Source organism: Orcinus orca, chromosome 3 (assembly GCF_937001465.1).
Source record: "Orcinus orca chromosome 3, mOrcOrc1.1, whole genome shotgun sequence".
Lineage (NCBI taxonomy): Eukaryota > Metazoa > Chordata > Mammalia > Artiodactyla > Delphinidae > Orcinus > Orcinus orca.
In genome coordinates this window covers 184858916-184878132 of record NC_064561.1, presented here as the reverse complement: position 1 = coordinate 184878132, position 19217 = coordinate 184858916, and the positions used below count along the sequence as shown (strand labels likewise).

Here is a 19217-nt window from a genome sequence, read left to right as displayed (position 1 = left end):
CATCACTGTCGCCTGAGTTGCTCTGTGAATTCTCCAGACACCCAGAGCCACCTGCCTTTGGCTGTAATTCGAAGGTCTTACCACCCGGTAGGACCTTCGTGGGAAAAGCCCTGCAGAGGAGACCTGCTTCCAGGTCTGAACTTGCTAATTGGCTCTTCTGGTTTCTTGGAACTTGGTTATTTCCGCTGAAGCATTAGAAGTGAAAACAAAAAAAAGTTTTGCCTTTTATTATAAATAAATTGTTTCCAAATGCCATTAAATCAGGCCATGCCTCTAGTTTATGCAAAATATTTCATGAACATGTTCGGATTGCTTTGTGCTATTGTAAGCTTCTTGTGCAAAACGCCTTACGAAAAGTCAGGAACCAGGTATTTCCTGGCACAACCTGAGTGCAGCGTTTCAGCATCTTGCACTTAGCGCTCTCTGAGACGAATGGATAGGCTTTAGATGTATATTTTAGTCGCTGTTGCCGTTTGCTGTTTCAAGATGTTGTCTGTTCTCTCGGGGGTCTGCGGTAGGGGCAGCTCGTCCCCATGTGAACCGGGGCAGATGTGAGGGTCTGTGGAAGGAATCCACGGGCATGCAGAGTGGATATGCGCCCTCTCTGCACAGAAAGTAGAGATGGTTACTGCTGGAACGAGCCGTTTGTGAAAACGGTTGTATCAATACTTTTATCCTCAACTCCGCAAAGGGTGGTTTAGAGGCAGGATGAAGACCGCCTGACCCAACCAAAGCAGGGCCTGTTTTGTGCTGTTTGAATCATTGTTACCTACTCTCTTCCCTCCTTCTCACGTTTCCCACCATTTATTTTTCTTGACCTCATTTGTAGGAATCAGACCCTAGGAGATTAGGAAGGACGAAGGGCAGCCACACTAGTTGCTACCAACTTGGTTTCCTCACCCCAGATAACTGGTCTTCAAATTCACCTTGGTCAGCGATGTCTCCAAGTCAACCTGCCACCTGTGCCCGTTAAGCCACAGATCCACACCTTGCGTCCCATTCGTGAATCATCTGAGGTGTGTGGAGACGGCAAATGGGGCAGCAGGGAGGCCCTGGGGTTCTGCGAGGCTTGGGGTCACCTGCTAAAACGCACCAGAGAATAACCTGGATCACAGTGCCTGTATATCAGTTTATGGTGAGACGTATCCAGCGCTCACAGGTCAGCACAATTGTTTTCCTTTAATCAAAACCATGGAGGGGAAAATGCCATCCATCAAAGTAGGATGGAAAAACACCATATTCCTAGGAATGAGTCAAGCAAATGATATGCAATATCTCCACACAGAATATAAAACATTATTTAAGGAAGTTAAGGAAGATCCAGGTAAATGGAAGGGTATGCCATATCATGGACTGGAGGACTCGATATTATTATCATAAAGACATCAGATCAAGTTATAGAATGACATTAATTAATAACACTGCCGTAAAAACCGAGCAGCTTCTCTGAGAGGAAACTGACAAGCTAATTGGGAATGCAGAGGGCGGAGCATTCCCATCGGCAGGGCGGTGGGGGGTGTGATTTTCCCTGGGACGTACAATCCCGGAGACAAGACTGCCCGTCGAGCTCAGTGGCTGAGACGTGTGGGGTTGGTGGAAGATGGACAGGTGGACCCACAGGACAGAGCGGAGGTTCAGAGCAGCCACGGGTTTACAGTGAAGCTGGTGCTGCCGAGAGGTGGGCGGGCGCTGGTCTCGTCAGTAAATGGTGCTTCGTGAACTGGATCCACGTGAACAAAATGAGTCTCGACTCCTACCTCACACCGTGCACAGTCAATGTCGGGTGGGTGGTGGAAGCTTCTAGAAGATAACAGGGCAGAGTTAGGAGGTATATGAGGACGGAGTACATAGACAGGACAAAAACTCTAAAACCCTGTCCATGAGGAGAGGTTGATGAATCAGGCTGTGCCAGACCCATTAAGAGAGCAGCAGGGGAGGCCAGGGAGTGGAGAAGAGTTTTGCAAAGGAATCCACCCAAGAAAGGACTCCTGTCCAGAAGGATGAAGAGCGCTGACAAACCGGCAAGACAGCTCGACGGAAATCATGGGAAAGACAGAAGCGAGCAACACGCACACACACACACACGTCTAAAAACCAATAAACATGTGAGAAGATGTTCAATTTCATTAGTCTTCATGACGTGCTAATTAAAACCATCAAAAGAAACCATGATGCATCCACCACCGTAGCTCAAAAAAAGAAAAAGCGTTGAAAATACCAAAGGTTGGCCAGAACATAAAGCAACTGGAGCTCCACACACTGCCACGACGGAAGTGCGTATTCGTGTGCTCACTTTGGACGGCCGTTCGGCCTTTTCCACTAAAGCGGAGGCTCTGCTCACTCCGTGACCCATTCATTCCACTCCTGGGTGTGCATCCAACAGAAACGCCCTCGAAGACACAGCAGCAGCCTCTGTAACAGGCTCAGACGGGAAATAACTCAGAGGGCCCAGCAGTGAGAGGACTAATCAGTGTGGTATGTTCTGACAGTGGAGTACCACACGATGGTGGGGCTGAAACACCGCCGTCACACGCAACTGTGATGTGACACAGAGGTCACAGCGCTCCATTTACATCCAGTATCAGCCGGCAGTGCGGGGTTCTGCGCCACGACCGCCTCTGGGGAGGGTGGAGGGAAGGGGTTCTGAGATGCTGTAGGGGTCCTGATTCCCGACTGGGTGGTGAAGCTGCGTATTTATGACGTGGGCACTTTTCAGCCTATGCGTTACGCCTGAATCACAAAAGTGTGTTAGGAAAGCATGGCTATGGGATGTGCCCTTGTAACCATAGAGCTACCAGGTGAGGTGGGAGCCTCTGGTGAGAGGGAGCCTCCAGGTGAGGCTGCCAGCTGCCAGGCGGGTGAGAACCAGAAGGTGCGGCAGGTGCCACCAGGTCTCAGCAGGAGGGAAAGTCAGGTGTGCCCACGTCCACCATGAGTTGGTCCCCAGTCACGCCAGACTCCCTGACGCTGGATAGCACTGACCGAGGACCACCGTCATTTCTGACCTCAGGGTCCTGTCGTTCCTGTGAAAACAGTGTCTTGGGCTGGGGGGCGCACAGGGGATAGAGTCCGGCCTTCGAGTTACGATCATACTCATTTTCTGCCTTTCTGAGGCTACCCGTTTGATGTCCGGGGGCCAGTTACAGGAGGACCTGTGGAGAGATGCGGCACCTCATCCACTCTGGGTGGGGTTACCTGTTACCTTCTAAGGAGGTAACGTCATTTGTGAAGTCTTCATCCTTCAGGCACTTTTCCTCCATCTAGTGTTACAGGGATCCAGTTGAGAAATGATGGAAACTCAGAAATGGACCAGTTGAAGAGGTCACAGACAGCACCTGGCGGGCTGGGCTCCCAGGCGGGTAATGAGTGATGCCCTTCAGTTAAGAGAGGGTAGTGGGGAGATGTGCTCCAGGCTCGTCATCTGTCGACACTCTGCGGACGTTTTTGCCGACAACAGCAACCGTTGAGTCTAATGAAGCCAGTCTTCGTAGCCCGTGGCAGTGGCCTTTGTGCCCCAGACTGCAGTTTCCCAGCATGGACCTGTGGGTTGGCCTCTGCGTTCGGGGCCCGAGCAGGTGGGAGGATCCAGCACCAGAGAGAGGGCTGTGGACTGGTGGGTCCTTGCGGCGTCCTACCGGGGGTGGTGGTGGTCAGGACTGGAGGTGCTGGCCTGGCCCCCATCTCACCTGGTGGCCCCCAGCTCACTTCACAGGGATGCTTTCTTAATTAACTTTTGTGATTCAAGTATAACAGGCTGGAAGGTGACCAAACACAAACGCACAGCTTGGTGAGGTTGGAGTCAACTTGGAAAAGTGGGTATCTTGACCCCAAGCGACGTTTGGTCTCTGAGTCCCCGACCTGCCCCTGAAGGCACTGCCTGGCCTGGGGGGCACCCGCAGTGTGCCCGGCTCTGCGCCTCGTGAGCCGGGTGCCTAGTGTCCAGGCCATGTGGTCACGTCCTCCGGGGAGGGACTTTCTCTTCACAGGTGTGACTTGCCTTTGACAGATGGAGGAGCATTTTCGCAGTTATTAACACTGGAATAAAGTGTGGCGATTCACTCAGGGTAAGGCTAAAATGACTGTTGCCATGTTCCAGACGGACGTGATGCACCAGAACATCTATGACTACATCCACGTGGACGACCGCCAGGACTTCTGCCGGCAGCTGCACTGGGCCATGGACCCTCCCCAGGCTGGGTGTGGGCAGAACCTGCTCTCAGAGACAGGTGGGTCTTGGGGGCCCTGGTCTAACTCAGACACGGATCACCCCCTTTCCTTCCCATCCAGTTGGTGCAGTGTGGATGCCCCCTCCTCGGCGACCTCGTCCCGTGCCCCGCCCTGCCCTCCTCCAGCCCCGCGTGGCTCCCTGGCTCCCGAGTGCCCCTGCATCTTGGGCTGCTGCTCTGTGCCCCCCGGGGCATGGCGTGAGGCCGAGAAGCCACGGTACTTGTCTCTGGTTTTGCAAACTCCCCCTCAGACGCACGTCTTCCAGGAAATTCCTTCCACTCACTTTAGATTTACCAGAAAAAATCCCCCAGAGACTGTTGTCTGTTCAGGGACGTTGCCCCCTGGGAGCGAGAGCCCCTCCAAAGTCCCGGATCCGTGGCCCCTGCCCACGGGACGCACCGGGCAGGCATCCAAGTGCCCAAGAGACTGCAGAGCCGACGGGAGCTCGAGGGGAAGGGCGGCGTTCATCTGGGGTCCAGAGCGGGGGGAGGGAGTGCTGGCTCTCCCACACGTCTCCCCACGAGCAGTCCGTGATTCAGGAGGACTTTGCAGCACACCTTCACGCAGCAGCATGAGTTACCCTGTAAAGTTAGAGAAAAGTGCAACCCCCGGGTGCCGACACAGTTTTATAGAGCTCAGAACCAAAAACCCTGAACTGGTCAACAGTCTCACGTGTGTTCGTCACACACGCGGTTGTACCAAAATGCCGTTTTCGAGGGCAAAGACCTGACTTAGTCAGGGCGGGAGGGATGCTCAGGGACAGGTGTCAGTTTGGGGCAGGCGTGTGTGTTATGTGCTGATAGCTCGCTGTTACATTACGAACTTGCTGATCAGAGTGTGTTTCCGGTTTCTCCCTGACCACCACCGCCTGTGCCAACGCGGCCAGGAGAGGACGCCGTCCTGGGGAGGCTGCTCCGGGCCCAGGAGGGGGCCGCGGGCTGGCCCACCGAGTACTCGGCCTTCCTGACGCGGTGCTTCATTTGCCGTGTGCGCTGCCTGCTGGACAGCACCTCGGGCTTCCTGGTGAGTGAGCGGCTGCTGGGCGGGAGAAGCCAGGGGCCGGGGTGCTGGCGGCACGCGGGCTCCGGCCTTGATGTGGCAAGGCTGAGTGACGGCGGGTGAGTGAGAATGAAGTGGGAGGTCCGCTGGGGCGGATGAAGCATGGGCAACCCCCTGCACCCCGCTGCTCATCTCTTATTCAGGCAGTCAGCTGGTTGTCCAGAAAGTCTTTTGTCCTGATCATACTTTGTTCTCAGTTCTGTGGGAAACTAAGAGAGTTTTCCCTCTGCGTGGATGTAGGTAGATTTTACTGTACGGTGAGGCAGAGATCGAAACCTAAGCTGAAGTGAAGCTGTGTCAGAAGCACCGAGTAGAGGAAACAAGCAAAAGAAATCAGTTTGCAAAGTGTCTCATCATACTTTACTGCGAGGTTGGTCACTGCACGTGCACGTGCGGGAAAGGGGTCCGGCACGGGCAGCGGAGCGCCGAGGACAGGGCAGTGGGCAGCGGCATCACGTGGCCTCCGGGCTCACCACAGCTACTCCTGAGCCTGTGCAGAGCCTGTCCACACCCGGCAGGTGGGGCTGCCCACAGGAGCCCGTTGTCGAAACTTCAGGAATATAGAGATCCAGCTGATAGTAGGTTGGCAGCTCGAAATCAGCCATGGTGGGAATTTTTACACCGAAGAAATCGTCAAAAACTAAAAGTCAGGGCTTTTTCCCTCTGGAGAGCTGGATGTTAAAGATGTCCCAGCACCACTGCCCTGACTGCGCCACCAAGCATGTGACCATCACATAGCAGGTGCTCTGCAAGCATTTGTTCACCCAATAAAGTCATAGACAAATGGAGGGATGGACAGATGGATGGGTGAATGAAGCGATGGTGGATGGAGGGAGAGATAGATGGACAGATGGAAGGATGGAGGGAGGGGCGAATGGACAGACGAGGGATAGGGAAAGAGTGCAGCCATCCTGTGGGCTTATTCCTCCATCCAGGGCTGGGGCACCCTGAAGTCACCTGTGAACTAACTCAATTATAGATCAACTCTTCCATAATAGCGAGATCTTTTATTTTCTTTTATCACAAACTCCAGAGTTACTTTCTGGCTTTTTAACTCGCACCATGTGCGCTCCAGATAAACTCAAGTCGTCCCTAAGTTTTATCACCATGAATGACAATTGTCAATGAATGACAATTTGGAAGTGGACGGTTAATGTAGAACAGTCCTCAGAGATGATCTGCTCCAGCAAATCCTCCTGGGGGGCTGCCTGGTGGCTCCGGCCAAGTCCATGCACATTCACACCCCCGAGTGAGGGCTCGCACGCCCTCACACCCATGAGTGCACACATGAGAACACACTGGAAGGTTAGAGGATGTTACGGGGATGCTAGCGAAACCCCGAGTCATTCAAAGGCGGTAGGGAGCGCCTGTCCCAAGGGCCAGCGTGGAAGGCGCGTTGGTTCATGGCTCCTCAGAGACTCGGGATCAGAGCTCTCTGGCTTTCTGTCCCCGGGAATGTGAGCTCCACGGCCTTTGACCGCGTCGATGATTCACTCTGTGAACATGCCTTCGCTTCTGTCTTTGAAACACCAGACGATGCAGTTTCAAGGGAAACTAAAATTCCTGTTCGGGCAGAAGAGGAGGGCCCCGTCGGGAGCCGCCCTGCCCCCTCGGCTCTCCCTGTTCTGCGTCGTGGCGCCCCTGCCTACTGCGGTGAAGATGCAGAGTGTGTGTCTGAGGGCGAAGCACAGGGTGGACGCCTCGGCCACGCCGGACACAAAGTGAGTCAGAGCCCCCAGCAGCCGCGGTCCCATCCTGGTGGTTCAAACACAGCGTCTCCACACTTAGTATCTTCTGTCTATCCCTCCTTCATTTCCAGCAAGGAATGTAATGAGAAGCTTGTTGTTGTTAAAGTTACTACATCACGTAGGAAGCAGCCATTAGAAAAAAGAAAACCTTTCACTGATACTTGTGGACTGTGGCACAAACACTGCTGCATCTCTTCATGCCTAAGCCCTCCACTTACCTGGGCCCGTGTCCCCCGTGCGGGACGGGAGGCCGGACCGCAGCCTCCCTGCCTCTCTCTGCGTGTCCTCCCTCAACACCAGGCCCACCGCTGGGGCACACGCTGCAGACAGGCGTCCTGCACACATCGCGCCACCCCGCGACTTCTTGGCTCTCCAGAGTTAGGTTTTCTGGGAGATTCCTGTCTGTAATTCTAGGGATGGGCTAGGTCTGTGTTGCATGGGTCAGGTTCTGGGAGAGATTAAGATGCTGTGCGCGTGCAAACCGTGTTTCCCGTGGTGCGAGGGAGACCCCGGGGAAGAGGAGAGGCGTCTGAGGTCTGCCTTTCTTCTTCCTCAATACCCTCCCCTGTGCAGCGACCAGGGGCAGAATGTCAGGAGACCTGAGTCTCCAACCCGCTTCTTTGTCCTTCCTCAGTACCCAGGTTCCCCTTTGACCTCAGCGCCCGTTCAGATGACCGGGCTCTGAGCCCCCTGCGTCCCCACTCCTGCCCCGGGTTTGCAGGTGGAGCCACGTCTTCACGGCCTCTGGGTCTCGCACGTGCCGGCTCGTTAAGACAGCAGTTTTCTGGAGCATTTAAAAATTAAATACATATGCCTTCTTTTTTACAAAGGTAGAAGATGTTGTAATATAGGAGGAAGGAAAAACAATGCCCGCGGGGAAAAACTCTAAAAATAACTGATGAAGCAACTAAAACGTGAGGTGCGACAAAGCACGTAGATTACGCTCGACCACACCTACGCGTGTCTTGCCGGCGAGACAGCTCTGCCGCATCTGCTTTCTCCCCACCACCTGGGCTAACGCTGGGGAGAAATACCCTCCACCTGCCTTTGCCGTCTCAGAGTTCTCTGCTTTCGAGCTCTCTGGCTTGATGATGGTAACTGGGCCCCACACGATGAGCTCTTCTCTTCTGTATGTTTCCCCAGCCGTACAAACGAGATGGAGGGAAAATCGTCCCCTCCTATCGCTTTTCCTAGAGGCCCTGCTGCCCCCCGGCGGCCACGCGGGGAAGCGCAGGTGTGCGGACGGCACCCCCAGCCAGGGCCGCGCAGGAGCCCTGAGCCTGGGGCGGTGGGTGCGGGCTCCCCGGCTCACCTGCCACTGCCCTGGGCGGCGTGGACACCTGGACGTGCCTCGGAGGTCTGGCGAGGGTCTGTGCGGTGAGGGTTAGGATGCTGCCCACAGAGTGACCGTGCAACGAGTACTAGACACACATTGTACAGAACATCATTAAAACTCGAAGAGAGGAAGAGCCAGCCAACATTTTAGGAAAGAAGCAAATAGCCTCTCTCGACTTCAGGTTTTCTGGAGCTGAATTCGGCTCTGACCTGAATTCGTAACCGGCCTCGGTGCCTGCGTCATGCCCGTTCCCTTCTGAGCTCAGAGGCTGTGAGGAACTAACCCGGGAGCCCGAGGCCCAGGAGGGTTGCTCCGGAAGGGACGTCGTGGTCGCTGGAAGGCATTTCAGGTCCTTCACAATTTTTCCTGAACGGGACTTTGGGATACCCCCTCACACCTAAATGTTCACCGGCTCTGTGTGTGTGATCTGCACCCCGCTAAGGGTGACACTCCAACCTCATGTCTCTGTCTCCATCTCTGTCTCCGTCTCCACCTCTGTCTCTGGCTCCATCTCTGTCTCCGTCTCCACCTCTGTCTCTGGCTCTGTCTCTGGCTCTGGCTCCTACACAGACACCCAGAAGATGGAGAGGTAGGGCCAACTGCAGTGCAGGAAGCTCTGGCTTGTGGTGCCGGTCGGACGGGGTTTGAATCCCATTCTCGTACCTGCTATAGGGGCAGCTTTAGGCAAATCACTTAACACCTGTGAGCCTTGTTTTTGCTTTTGAAATATGAAGAAAATATGATCTCCCAGGATAAGTTGCACATTGCCTTAGGATCTAAGATTACAAGATCTGTGAGACGTGTGTGTGTGTGTGTGTGTGTGTGTGTGTGTGTGTGTACACACTCCCCTGGGGCGATGGCTCAGTATCACTAACTTAGTACTCATGATGACTTTGTAAACTACCGCAAATAACTACTGCAAATCAGAGGAATCTGTATTTCCATTCTGACCACGCAGAAGAAAACAAATGCACTGAAAGTCATCTTAGGCGTATGTCTGCTTTCTGAAGGAAATTCATTAGTGCTTCATTGGCCTGAAAGGTGATGAGAATTGGAATTTTCAGCAAACCTGTAACTGGGAAAAGGCTTTACAATCTATACAGGCTTAAAAAGTGTGAGTCATTGTATCTTCTGCTCTTGGGTGTGACAACAACACGGGTCGTGTTGTCATTTCTGCCCTCACACACGTTTCATCTGCGTGTTTTGCTGTTTCCTGTCCTTCGCAGAGCAAAAGCTGCCGCAAGTCTCTGTGAACCAGAATTGCACGGAAAACCCAGTTACTTAGCAGGTACTTGTTAAATTCTCCACCTCGTCTTTTTGAAATGGGTAGAATGACCGTGCCCCTGGAGACATGCTGCGTTCTGTGGCGATGCAGCCTGGAGGGCTGGGCGGGAGGACGGAGGGTGCCCGGCGCCTCGGGCGTCGCGGGGAAGCCATGCGTCATGCGTGGCTGGCGCTGAGGATGAGGCCTCGCCCAGCCCAGGCGCGGCTCACCCCCCCTTTTCTGAATCCTGGCAGGGAGGGGCAGCGGAGGAAACGGCCTGTCTGTGTTCAGGAGGCCCGCAGACGCCTGCCACTGGGGCCGGCTGGCAACCCGGGGCCCCTGCCTGTGCCTGCGGGGCGGCCACGACCTCCTCCACCCCCACCCCGAGGGGGCCGCAGGGTAAGTGGCTGAGGCACGGCGTTGGCGGCCTTGACCACGGGGCTGACCCTCTCTCAGTGGGATGTGGGGATGCACAGAGGGTGCCCACACCCACTCCTCACCCTGGAGGGGTCGTCATCACTCACGTGGGGACCACGGCCGTGGCTCTGCCCATGGTTTGGACCCCCGGGTGACGCCCGGCCTCCGTGCTCACCTTTGCTCAGAAACCCTCTTCCCTCCCAGGCCCCACCTGCCCTCGCCTCTGGGTGCGGGGGAGGCCATGGGAAGGCCCGTTCAGGAGGGGCGGAGGCTGGCCCACTGTCACAGTGCCACAGGCAGCGCAGAGCAGCCCCGGCAGGTGGCTGGCACCATCGTGATGCAGGGCCTCCCCTTGGGCCCCCGCTACCCCTGCTCTGTCTGACGGGCATCTCTTCCCGCAGGGATGGGCGAGGAGAGGAACTGGGGGGGTTGCCGAGGGGCCCCTCCTGCCCAAGGGAGCGGAGGGACGTCCCCCCGTACAGCTGCCACCTCGAGGCACAGGGACCCTCGAAGCACCTGAACTGGACGCCGGGGAGACACGGTCAGGACGGCGGCACCAAGCTGAAGCTGGAGCCCGGCAAGGGTGACCCATTCCCCGCCGCGCAGGCCCGTGGCGCCTGCCTGCCCTACCCGGGCACCCAGGGCACTGTCCACGCCGTCAGGAGCTCACCTGGCTCTCACCAGCCAAAGCCTCCCCCCGGGCCCTGCGCCAGCCGGACCAGCACAGGCTTGCAGGACGGCCACCAGGGCCAGGCTCCCCTACCCACCAGCTGCCCCTTCCCTCAGGGGAGCCTGGAGGACGGGCTTCCTCGGCCAGGAGGGCAGCGTCTCCCCACGGGGTGCTATCCCACCGAGGACAAGCTTCGAGGCATCCCAATGCCCCCGGGAGCCCCGTGTAACCCCATGTTGTCACTCGATGTGCCCATCAAGATGGAGAGCGAATCCGGGTCCGAGGATGCGGCGGATGGCTACTGTGTGTCCCCGAGCCAGGCGTGGCTGGGGGCCAGCGACGTGGCCAAGAGACAGCTGGTCACTTTCCCTACCAGGATGCACCTGAAGATGGAGCCGGACTCCAGGCACCCCCTCTACAGCCCACCCCTGGGGCCCGGCCTGCTGGGGCCCCACCCCAGGCCCGGCAGGGAGCTGGCCCCGTTGCACCCCGCACACTGCGCCTGCCTGGAGCCTCCACCCCGCCTCTGTGCTGGGGGCCACCAACCCCCCAGCCTGGGCTGTGACTGCCAGGCTGCCGGGCCTGTGCCTGTAGTCAAGCTTGAGCCCCTGGACTCGCCCCCGTGGGCCGCTCACGGCCAGGGCGGGGCGCCCGGCATGCTCCCCAGGAGCACCTTGGCGACACGGATGCCACCCAGAGACCCCGAGTGCACGTTCCTGCCGTAGAGCAGGCGTCTGCAAAGGCTGACGTCCGTCCCTCGGCCGGCCGGGATGGCAGTGCAGGGGCAGAGACTTTCCTGAGGGAGGCGCGTGCAATAGCAGATCCTGTGTCTCGTCCAAAGCCACTGAGGTTCTTAAATGCAGAGCGGTCTCATGTCTGCTCAAGTGTGACAGTATTGCCCTCTAAGGGGACACGGTTTCTCAGAAAGAGGCCGGAGTGAGCTGGGCCGCCTGGCCGGGCAGCACCGGCGCTCCGAGAGATGCAGCAAGCGGGGGCAGGCGACCGGCGACCTGGCCTGACCGCACCCCCAGCGCCCCCCCTTCCCGGCTTCCCCGACGCCGCCTCCGGCGAGCGGACCTCGGGGAGCAGCCTCACCCTGGGGGTCCCACTGCCGAGACAGCAAGTTGGGAATCAAGCCTGTTGAGCGGCAGGTGACCACTTGCCCGATCCTGGGCGGAGTCCAGAAGTTCCAGGCGGAAGAGGCTGTCAGCACCGGGCCCGGCAGTTCACCACGACGACGTGCATGTGCCTGAGGCGCTGGCGCAGGCTGAGGCCGGCCCGGGGGAGGATTGGCCTGATCCCACCCTGTTCCTCCTTCCGCGAGCGTCTTGGTGTTGTCAGGGGGCCCCTGAAGGTGGTTCTTGCTCATGTGCCTCTCACCGCATCACGCAACCTAGTTTACAGGGTCTGGATTTGCAAGTCTAGAGAAGTACAAGATGTAGGGAGAGGAACGAGTTAGTCCAGTTGTCCAGCTGCCTTGCTGACTCTCTAGAGGTTTTTAAATGACACGCCAATCACCATCCTAGGAGGAGCTATTAGAGACGAGACAGACAGGTGATGCTTTACAAAAACGAAAACATTGTGGGGACCTCGCTGGCGGTCCAGTGGTTACGACTCCGTGCTTCAAACGCAGGGGCGCAGGTTTGCTCCCTGGTCGGGGAACTGAGATCCTACATGCTGTGCGGTGCAGCCAAAAAAAAAAAAGAAAAAGAAAAAATTGTGAAGGTAACACATTCTGAACGCAGGAAATTAGGGTGCAAAGAATAAATCGGAAAGTGCAGGTCACCTGCAATCACCAGGGGTGGCTCGTGGCTCAGGGCGAAGTTCACCGTGCCTTCCGGGGTGACCCCACGCCACGGGTGCAGTTAGTACGGGACACAACACCAGGGGGCAACATCACCACCAAGCAGGGAGCTGGTCGGAGACCCCCCTGTGCTGTGGTTGGAGACCCTCCTTACGGATGTGACCATCTGCCCCGGGAGGCTCGGGACGGGCAGGGGCCCCTTGCAGCTCCGCCACGTTCAGCGGGGGGTCTTTTTGTCCGGCATCTGTGGCTTTGGGGTGTCACTGTTCAGCTCCTGAGTTAATGCTGAAGCTGTTTGCTAAATGCTTCGTCACCCTGTCAGACTCAGGACTGGGCTGGCGGGACTGGATCTTCTGACCCTTAGGCAGCTAGCTGCCTGCTTCGTGGAGGGGCTTCCCCTGGGGGGCGTGGTGGGAGCTGAAGGTCTCTCCCTGGACTGACAGAGGTTACTCGTTGGAGCCCAGGGTTGGGAGTCATCAATTTGTGGCCTCCTGGGATCCCCGAGCCCTGCCCAGCAGCCTACTCATCTCTGCCCAGCCCCCGGGGGCCTTGCAAAAGTGACATCGGTGCTGTGCTGTCCCCCCCTCCCTCGCCAGAGTCTCCCCCTCCCCATCACAGTGGCAGCCAGGCTGCCTGTCGGGACCACCTGCTTCCCACCCTCGCCCCCCGCTGGGTTAGCATCCCTCTCTACTTAGTTCTCACGCTGAGCCCAGCACACCTGATAGATTTCATCCCTAAGACAAGGGGTGGAATATCGGAAACTTCCTCCTTCCTTTCTATTCACGCCAAGTGCCCAGCTCCTCGCGGGCAGCCCTGCACCGTCTCTCAAAAGTAACTGTCAGCTTCTCTGGAGCTCCCTCTGTGCAATGTCACCCTCGGCACAGGAGTGGGTCCTGGGATGCACCGGGGCACCCCTCAGTGTGACGCCTGCCCTTCCCGTCTCAGGGTACAGCAGACAGGTGCGCTGCACGCGCGTAACACGTAAGTGGGAAAACCCTGGACCGAAAAGATGGAATTGAGAGACACCATTGCATGTTTGCACGCTGTAGCCGGATCCTAGTGTAACCAAAAAAGAGCTGCAGGCTGAAGGACATTCAGCTGTCCCCGCCCATGAGGGCCACGGTGCCCCAACTTTTCAGATGCACCCACTCTCCCGGGACCAACTGCACCAAATTGGTCCTGGTTGGTGGGCAGACAAGTCATGCGTTGCCGATGCAGAATGCAGCCTCTGGACATCAGCGCTGCAGGTCTTGCGTTCTGGAGAGGCCACCATGCTCGGGGCCCAGGTCCTGACGTGCTAGGTCGGTGGGAACAAAACGCCTCTCAGGGCTTCCCTGGTGGCGCAGTGCTTGAGAGTCCGCCTGCCGATGCAGGGGACACGGGTTCGTGCCCCGGTCCGGGAAGATCCCACATGCCGCGGAGCGGGTGGGCCTGTGAGCCATGGCCGCTGAGCCTGCGCGTCCGGAGCCTGTGCTCTGCAACGGGAGAGGCCACAGCAGTGAGAGGCCCACGTACCGCAGAAGAAAAAAACAAAAACAAAAACGTCCCTCAGTCAGCACCTTTGTTATTTTCCAACCATGCCCCTGCTGAAAAATCGTGTGGGGAAGGTGAGGATGGAATGTAGAAGGTCAGGTGTGGCCAGTCCTGCTTTAAAATGTCATTACAGTGCTAATTACGGGCTTGTATTTTCTGTTGCCTGTAGCTTTTGTCTATATAGCTGAAAAATATTAAAATCAAATATGATGTAGGAATGGGGTGGAAGGGAGGAGATAAACACAAATTATATTTTATATTTTTGCAGTTTCTACTGGATGAAAAAAGCTTTCAATATCTAGACTGACTTGTTGAATTTTTAAAAATGGATACACTATAATATAACTATTTGTACTGTTTTCTCAGTGCCTTTAGAAAGCTTTCAAATACATTTCCGATACTGTGGTTTGTATTAAATTTGCAATATTGATGTAAAATAAATCATACATGTTAGTACACGTTTACTGTAAGTGGAAACGTCTACTTGAGTTTCCAAATTTATTTCCTTTAAAGCGTGTGTAGGCGAATTTATATTATGAGACTGTCCTTCACCACCAGATCCGAGGCGGTAATGAAAGCACACGTGGACCCGGGGCCAAAGGAGGAGCGCCGGTGGCCGCTTTCGCAGCGCTCCCTCCCTTTCCCGCCCGTCACTGAGGGTTGAGGGGGACCATCCCAGGTGTCTTTAGGACACCCCAGACTCAAGCTCTCCTGCGAGGAGCAGACGCCTGGCCCCGTGTCATGTGTGTGGTGGCGTCGGCCTCGCCCCGCCCAGGACCTGGTGACGGGTGTGTGTGGGCAGGGCTGGGAGGTCACCAGGGCCCAGGCGGAGACTCCTCCCAAGCCCAGGGAGCCGTGTTTTCGTTTCCTTTGTTTGGCCAAGGAGCACCCCCAAACTGCACCAGCGGCAAGTGCCCCGTACAGAGCTTGGATCTGCCCCTGCTGCAGCAGTCGCGCCCTGGCCAGGCCCCCTTCCTGCGTCCTGCAGGCCACCACCCCCGTCTCTACTCTGGGACTCCCTGTCCCTCCTGGGGAGACCAGGCCAACCTGCCCCCGCCAGCTGGGTATAAGCCAGCTGCTCCCCGTCCCAGGAGGCCACCTGCCCAGCTTGCCGTCCCCCACACCCTCCCCCCATCTGTGATCTTCAGACTCACGGCCTTGAGACCTGGGGCTGGACAACACTCATGTTCACGCCGTCACGTGACTCCCACCACCGAGCCTGCTGCTGCGGTGGATTTGTGGGTAGTTCCCAGACTTCTACGTGCCCAGCGGCTGCCCCCCACCCCCGCCTAGTGCGCCTCTGCGGGACCGAGGACACACCCGCGGGTGCTCATGGCTCACACCTCACCAGGGCGGGGTCACCAGGGGCTGCCCAGGCGTCCTCCGAAGGTGTCCTGCCACGGGCAGCTGTCACAGCCCGTTCGGGCCGCCGGAACGAAGATCCCAGAGGCTGGGTGTCTTATCAACGACAGACGCGTATTCCTCACGGCTCTGGGGCCTGCAGGCCTGAGGCCTGGCTGCGGTGGCGGTGGGGTCTGGCGCAGGCCAGCTTCCAGGTTGCTGACTGCTCGCTGTGTCCTCGCTGCTGGGAGGGGCGCGGGAGTGTTGTGAGGTCTCTCTGAAGGGGACTGGTCCCGTTCTCATGGCCTAGTCACCCCCCCAAGGCCCGCCTCCTAACACCATCACCTTGGGGGGCGGTTTAGCCTGTGAGATCTGGGGGGACACAGCATTCAGCCCGTAGCAGCAGCCCACCGGCGCCCACTGGGGTCTCACCTCCCCACCGATTTGGTACCGTCAGAGTTTCAGCTCTGTCTCTCTGAGGGGCGAGGTGGCAGCGGGTTGTCTTATGTGCATTTCCCTCCCTCCTTCACTCAGCTGGTTGTTGAGCCCCTGCTGAAGACCAGGCCCTGTGACAGCGCCGGGGACATATTAGGGAAGAAAAGATGCAGAACTCATGCTGCTGACATCCCTGTGCATGTGGACCGGGGACAGGGTGCAGAGAAGCGACCAAAGAACGTGTAAGTCCTGTGATGCATCGGGAGGCAGTGGGTGCTGTGCAGATGGGTCAGCTGGCATCCTGTAGCCCAGGTGGCAGTTCTGTGGGCCAGGCAGACTTCGAGCCAAGACTTGACAGGAACAGAACAGTGTCCAGGGTAGGGGTGGAGGAGCCTTACGGGCTGGAGCGAGAGGGTGGGATGAGGTCAGGCAGGGGCAGCGGGTCACAGGCAGGTCTGAGGGAGGGGAGCACGGCAGGGCTTCCGGTGAAAGCAACCCTGAGCCGCGGTTTGGAGGCCGCGTCGGCTGCAGGGCAGGAGAGGGGCCCCACGGCCACCCTAAGGACCATGACAGTGCCGGGAGGCAGCCCCACCCTGGTTTCTTCCCTGGTGCGCTGGCTGCCCCTCTACTGTCTGTCCTGCACTTGTTTGCTGTTTTTGGTGAATTGTGGGTGTCATTTTAAAATCAGGATAGTAGTGCTTCATCAAAGATTTTCTCTCAGTCTATGGCTTGTCTTCTAAGAATTAAAAAAAAAAATACAAGGGTTTAAAATCTTAGCATGGCAAACTATCTTCTCCTTTATGGTTTATGTGTTTTGTATCTTAAGAAAATGACTCTCTCTGACCGTGCCTTTGATATAAAGCTCATTTTGTCTGGTATTAATATTGCCACACCAGCTTTCTCGGGCCTGGACTAGCCGGCGTGCAAACCTCCTCCACACCTAACCATTCTGTTCCTTTATGTTCTAGATATTTTTCTCATAAATAGCTGGTTGGTTTAAAATCCATTTTACTCGTGTTCTTTTTTCCTTTTTCCCGGCTGCGTGGGGTCTTCGTTGCTGCGCGCGGGCTTTCTCTAGTTGCGGCGAGCGGGGGCTACTCTTCGTTGCGGTACGCGGGCTTCTCGTTGCGGTGGCTTCTAGGTCCGTGGGCTACAGTAGTTGTGGCTCATGTGCTCTAGAGCGCAGGCTCAGTAGTTGTGGTGCATGGGCTCAGTAGTTGTGGCACGCGGGCTCAGTAGTTGTGGCATGCGGGCTTAGTTGCTCCTTGGCATGTGGGATCTTCCCGGACCAGGGCTCGAACCCGTGTCCCCTGCACTGGCAGGCAGATTCTTAACCGCTGCACCACCAGGGAAGCCCCACTTGCTTGTGTTCTGATAACTGATATATCTGTACTCCTTACTTTGTGTTTCTAGTTACATATGATCCTTTGGCTTTTCTCTTCCTAGTGTCCCTGTGGGATTGCTTGCACTTTCTCTTCATATTTAACAAAGTCTAAGCTAGAGCTTATCAGACCTCTGTTCTCTCAGGACGCTTTAGAAGCAAACCACCTGGCTCCCTTCTTTACTCCTGCCAAGGTTGGAGGGCCTCTCTAAAAACGCTCCTGGTTTGCTTCTGCTGAGCAGTGAGTTTCAGTGAGAGCTTCTAGGATGAGGAGGACACCAAACCCAAGTGAAGCGCAGGCCCCTAGCTATGTGTTCTTGGGGGGCCTTTCCTGACCCAGGGATCCCAGTACCTGGGAAGTATGGCTTTTTCGGGTTTTGTCGTTTGTTTTCCCTGGTCCACTCTTGCACTGAGGATGATCAAACTGCCTTTATAGTTAGAATTTGAAACATAATTTTAACTTTTGTTTACATTCTTCATTTCTCAGCTTGGTGCTATATTTTCATAAATTACTAGGTGCAGACGACATAATAGAGGGATCAGCCATCAGTCAGTACGGTGCTTAAGTCCTGGCCCTTGGAACGTGATCCGCTAATCAGCTGACTGGTAATTTCTGGGGTACGTGGCCACAGCAACTGGGGGCTCACACAGCTCCACCTTCCTGCCCCCGTGTGCCTGTGTGTGCTCACGTGGGTGTGGTGTGTGTGTGTACGTTTATGGCGTGTGTGCGTGGCGTGTGCGTATGTGTGTGGCATGTCTGTATGTGGTATGTGTCTGTGCGGTGTGTGTCTGCTGTGTGTGCTGTGTCTATACGGGTGGTGCGTGTCTTTGGGTGTGGTGTGCAAATGTTTGGTGTGTCTACACGTGCGTGTCTGTGGCGTGTGCCTGTGGTATGTGTTTACGTGCGTGCGGTGTGTGTGCGCTCGCGCCCTCCCGCGCCGCGCCGCATCCCCGCTCTGCTCCCTCCGGGTCGCGCGGTCTCCACCAATCTGGGCGGCACCCGTCGGCAGCCAGCTCGCCAGGTCACTCACCCCGCGCGCCGGGCACGCAGCGTCGGGACCGCCCAGACCCCACCCTTCCAGTCGCGAGGCCGGAAGCGGAAGTGCCTGCCGGCCGCTCACTTCCGGGCGGCGGCGGCGGCACGCACAGTGAGGCAGCTGCGGTAGGGCGGTGTCCGGGCGGTGGTCGCGGTCGCCACCCGCTGTCCCTTCCCCGGGCTCCGGCTGGCGCGGGCGCGGCCGGGAGGCGGTGCGGGTGGCAGTGGGGTCCCGGGGGCGGGCTCTCGTCCGCGAAGGGGCCGACGACGCGCCGCGCGAGGAGGGAGGAAGCAGGTGCAGAGCTGCGCGCGCGGGTGGCGGGCGGGGAGACGCGCGGCCGCCCCGGGTGTCCGGCCCTGTGCGCGGGCCTGTGATCAGGAAAGGCGGCGAGGAGGGATGGCGCCGCAGCCCCGCTCCGTGGGCGTGCACGAAAGGCACTCGTGTCCAGGGCCCTCGGGGGCCTGCGCGGACTTGGGTGGTGCTCTGAAAGCGTGTGAGGAGGGGTGAGAAATGTCTTTGAGAATTTTGCACAGAAAACACGCGTGGAGACGGGCGGCCAATAGCTGAAGTCAGTCCTCCGCTGCCAGACGCTCACCAGGTGTCCCTAGTTCCGTGGCTGGGATGTTGGTGGAGCTGGCGCTGAAGGCAGGTGTGCTTGGTGTCCAAGCACCTGTGCCCCGTGCACTGCACCTGAGCAGAGTGCCTTCTGCCCTCTGACCTTTGTTGACTAGGGCTGTTAAGCAGTAGGAAACGGAATTTGGGATACTGCAGACAGTGATTTTTGAGGGAAATGGTAGGACGGGTGCTGGAACCTCAGCTAGGGAGGGTAAGGTGCGTGCTGTCCCTGTGCCTCCACGTGTGCACGAGGTGTCCCGGCGTGGCCCCCACCCCTGTCCCCTGGTGTGTAAAGGGGTGGTGTGAGGGCTCTGGAAATGAGAAATTGGCCCTATCTGGGGCAGAGAAGT

General features: G+C 57.2%; 1 protein-coding gene and 1 long non-coding RNA gene across 7 annotated transcripts in view; one reads left to right on the top strand and one right to left on the bottom strand.

The window, feature by feature from the left end:
• The window catches only part of AHRR (aryl hydrocarbon receptor repressor), a 73197-nt gene extending 58686 nt beyond the window's left edge, over positions 1–14511 (top strand). For 5 of the 6 annotated variants that reach the window (XM_033436664.2, XM_033436671.2, XM_033436669.2 and 2 more), the window contains 6 exons: positions 4097–4226; positions 5114–5250; positions 6820–7007; positions 9597–9658; positions 9889–10033; positions 10453–14511. In XM_033436664.2, the coding sequence (XP_033292555.1) occupies positions 4097–4226; positions 5114–5250; positions 6820–7007; positions 9597–9658; positions 9889–10033; positions 10453–11446 (1656 nt within the window). In that variant the 3' untranslated portion in view covers positions 11447–14511. Of the gene's footprint in view, positions 1–4006; positions 4227–5113; positions 5251–6819; positions 7008–9596; positions 9659–9888; positions 10034–10452 lie in introns of all 6 variants that reach the window. The other variant, XM_033436673.2, reaches the window with a different exon arrangement.
• On the bottom strand, positions 6384–9891 carry LOC117203071 (uncharacterized). Its single transcript, XR_004485675.1, has 2 exons — positions 8900–9891; positions 6384–8863 (listed from the first exon to the last, which is right to left on the bottom strand). It is a non-coding gene; the product is annotated as an uncharacterized LOC117203071 (long non-coding RNA).
• Positions 14512–19217: the final 4706 nt, after the last annotated feature.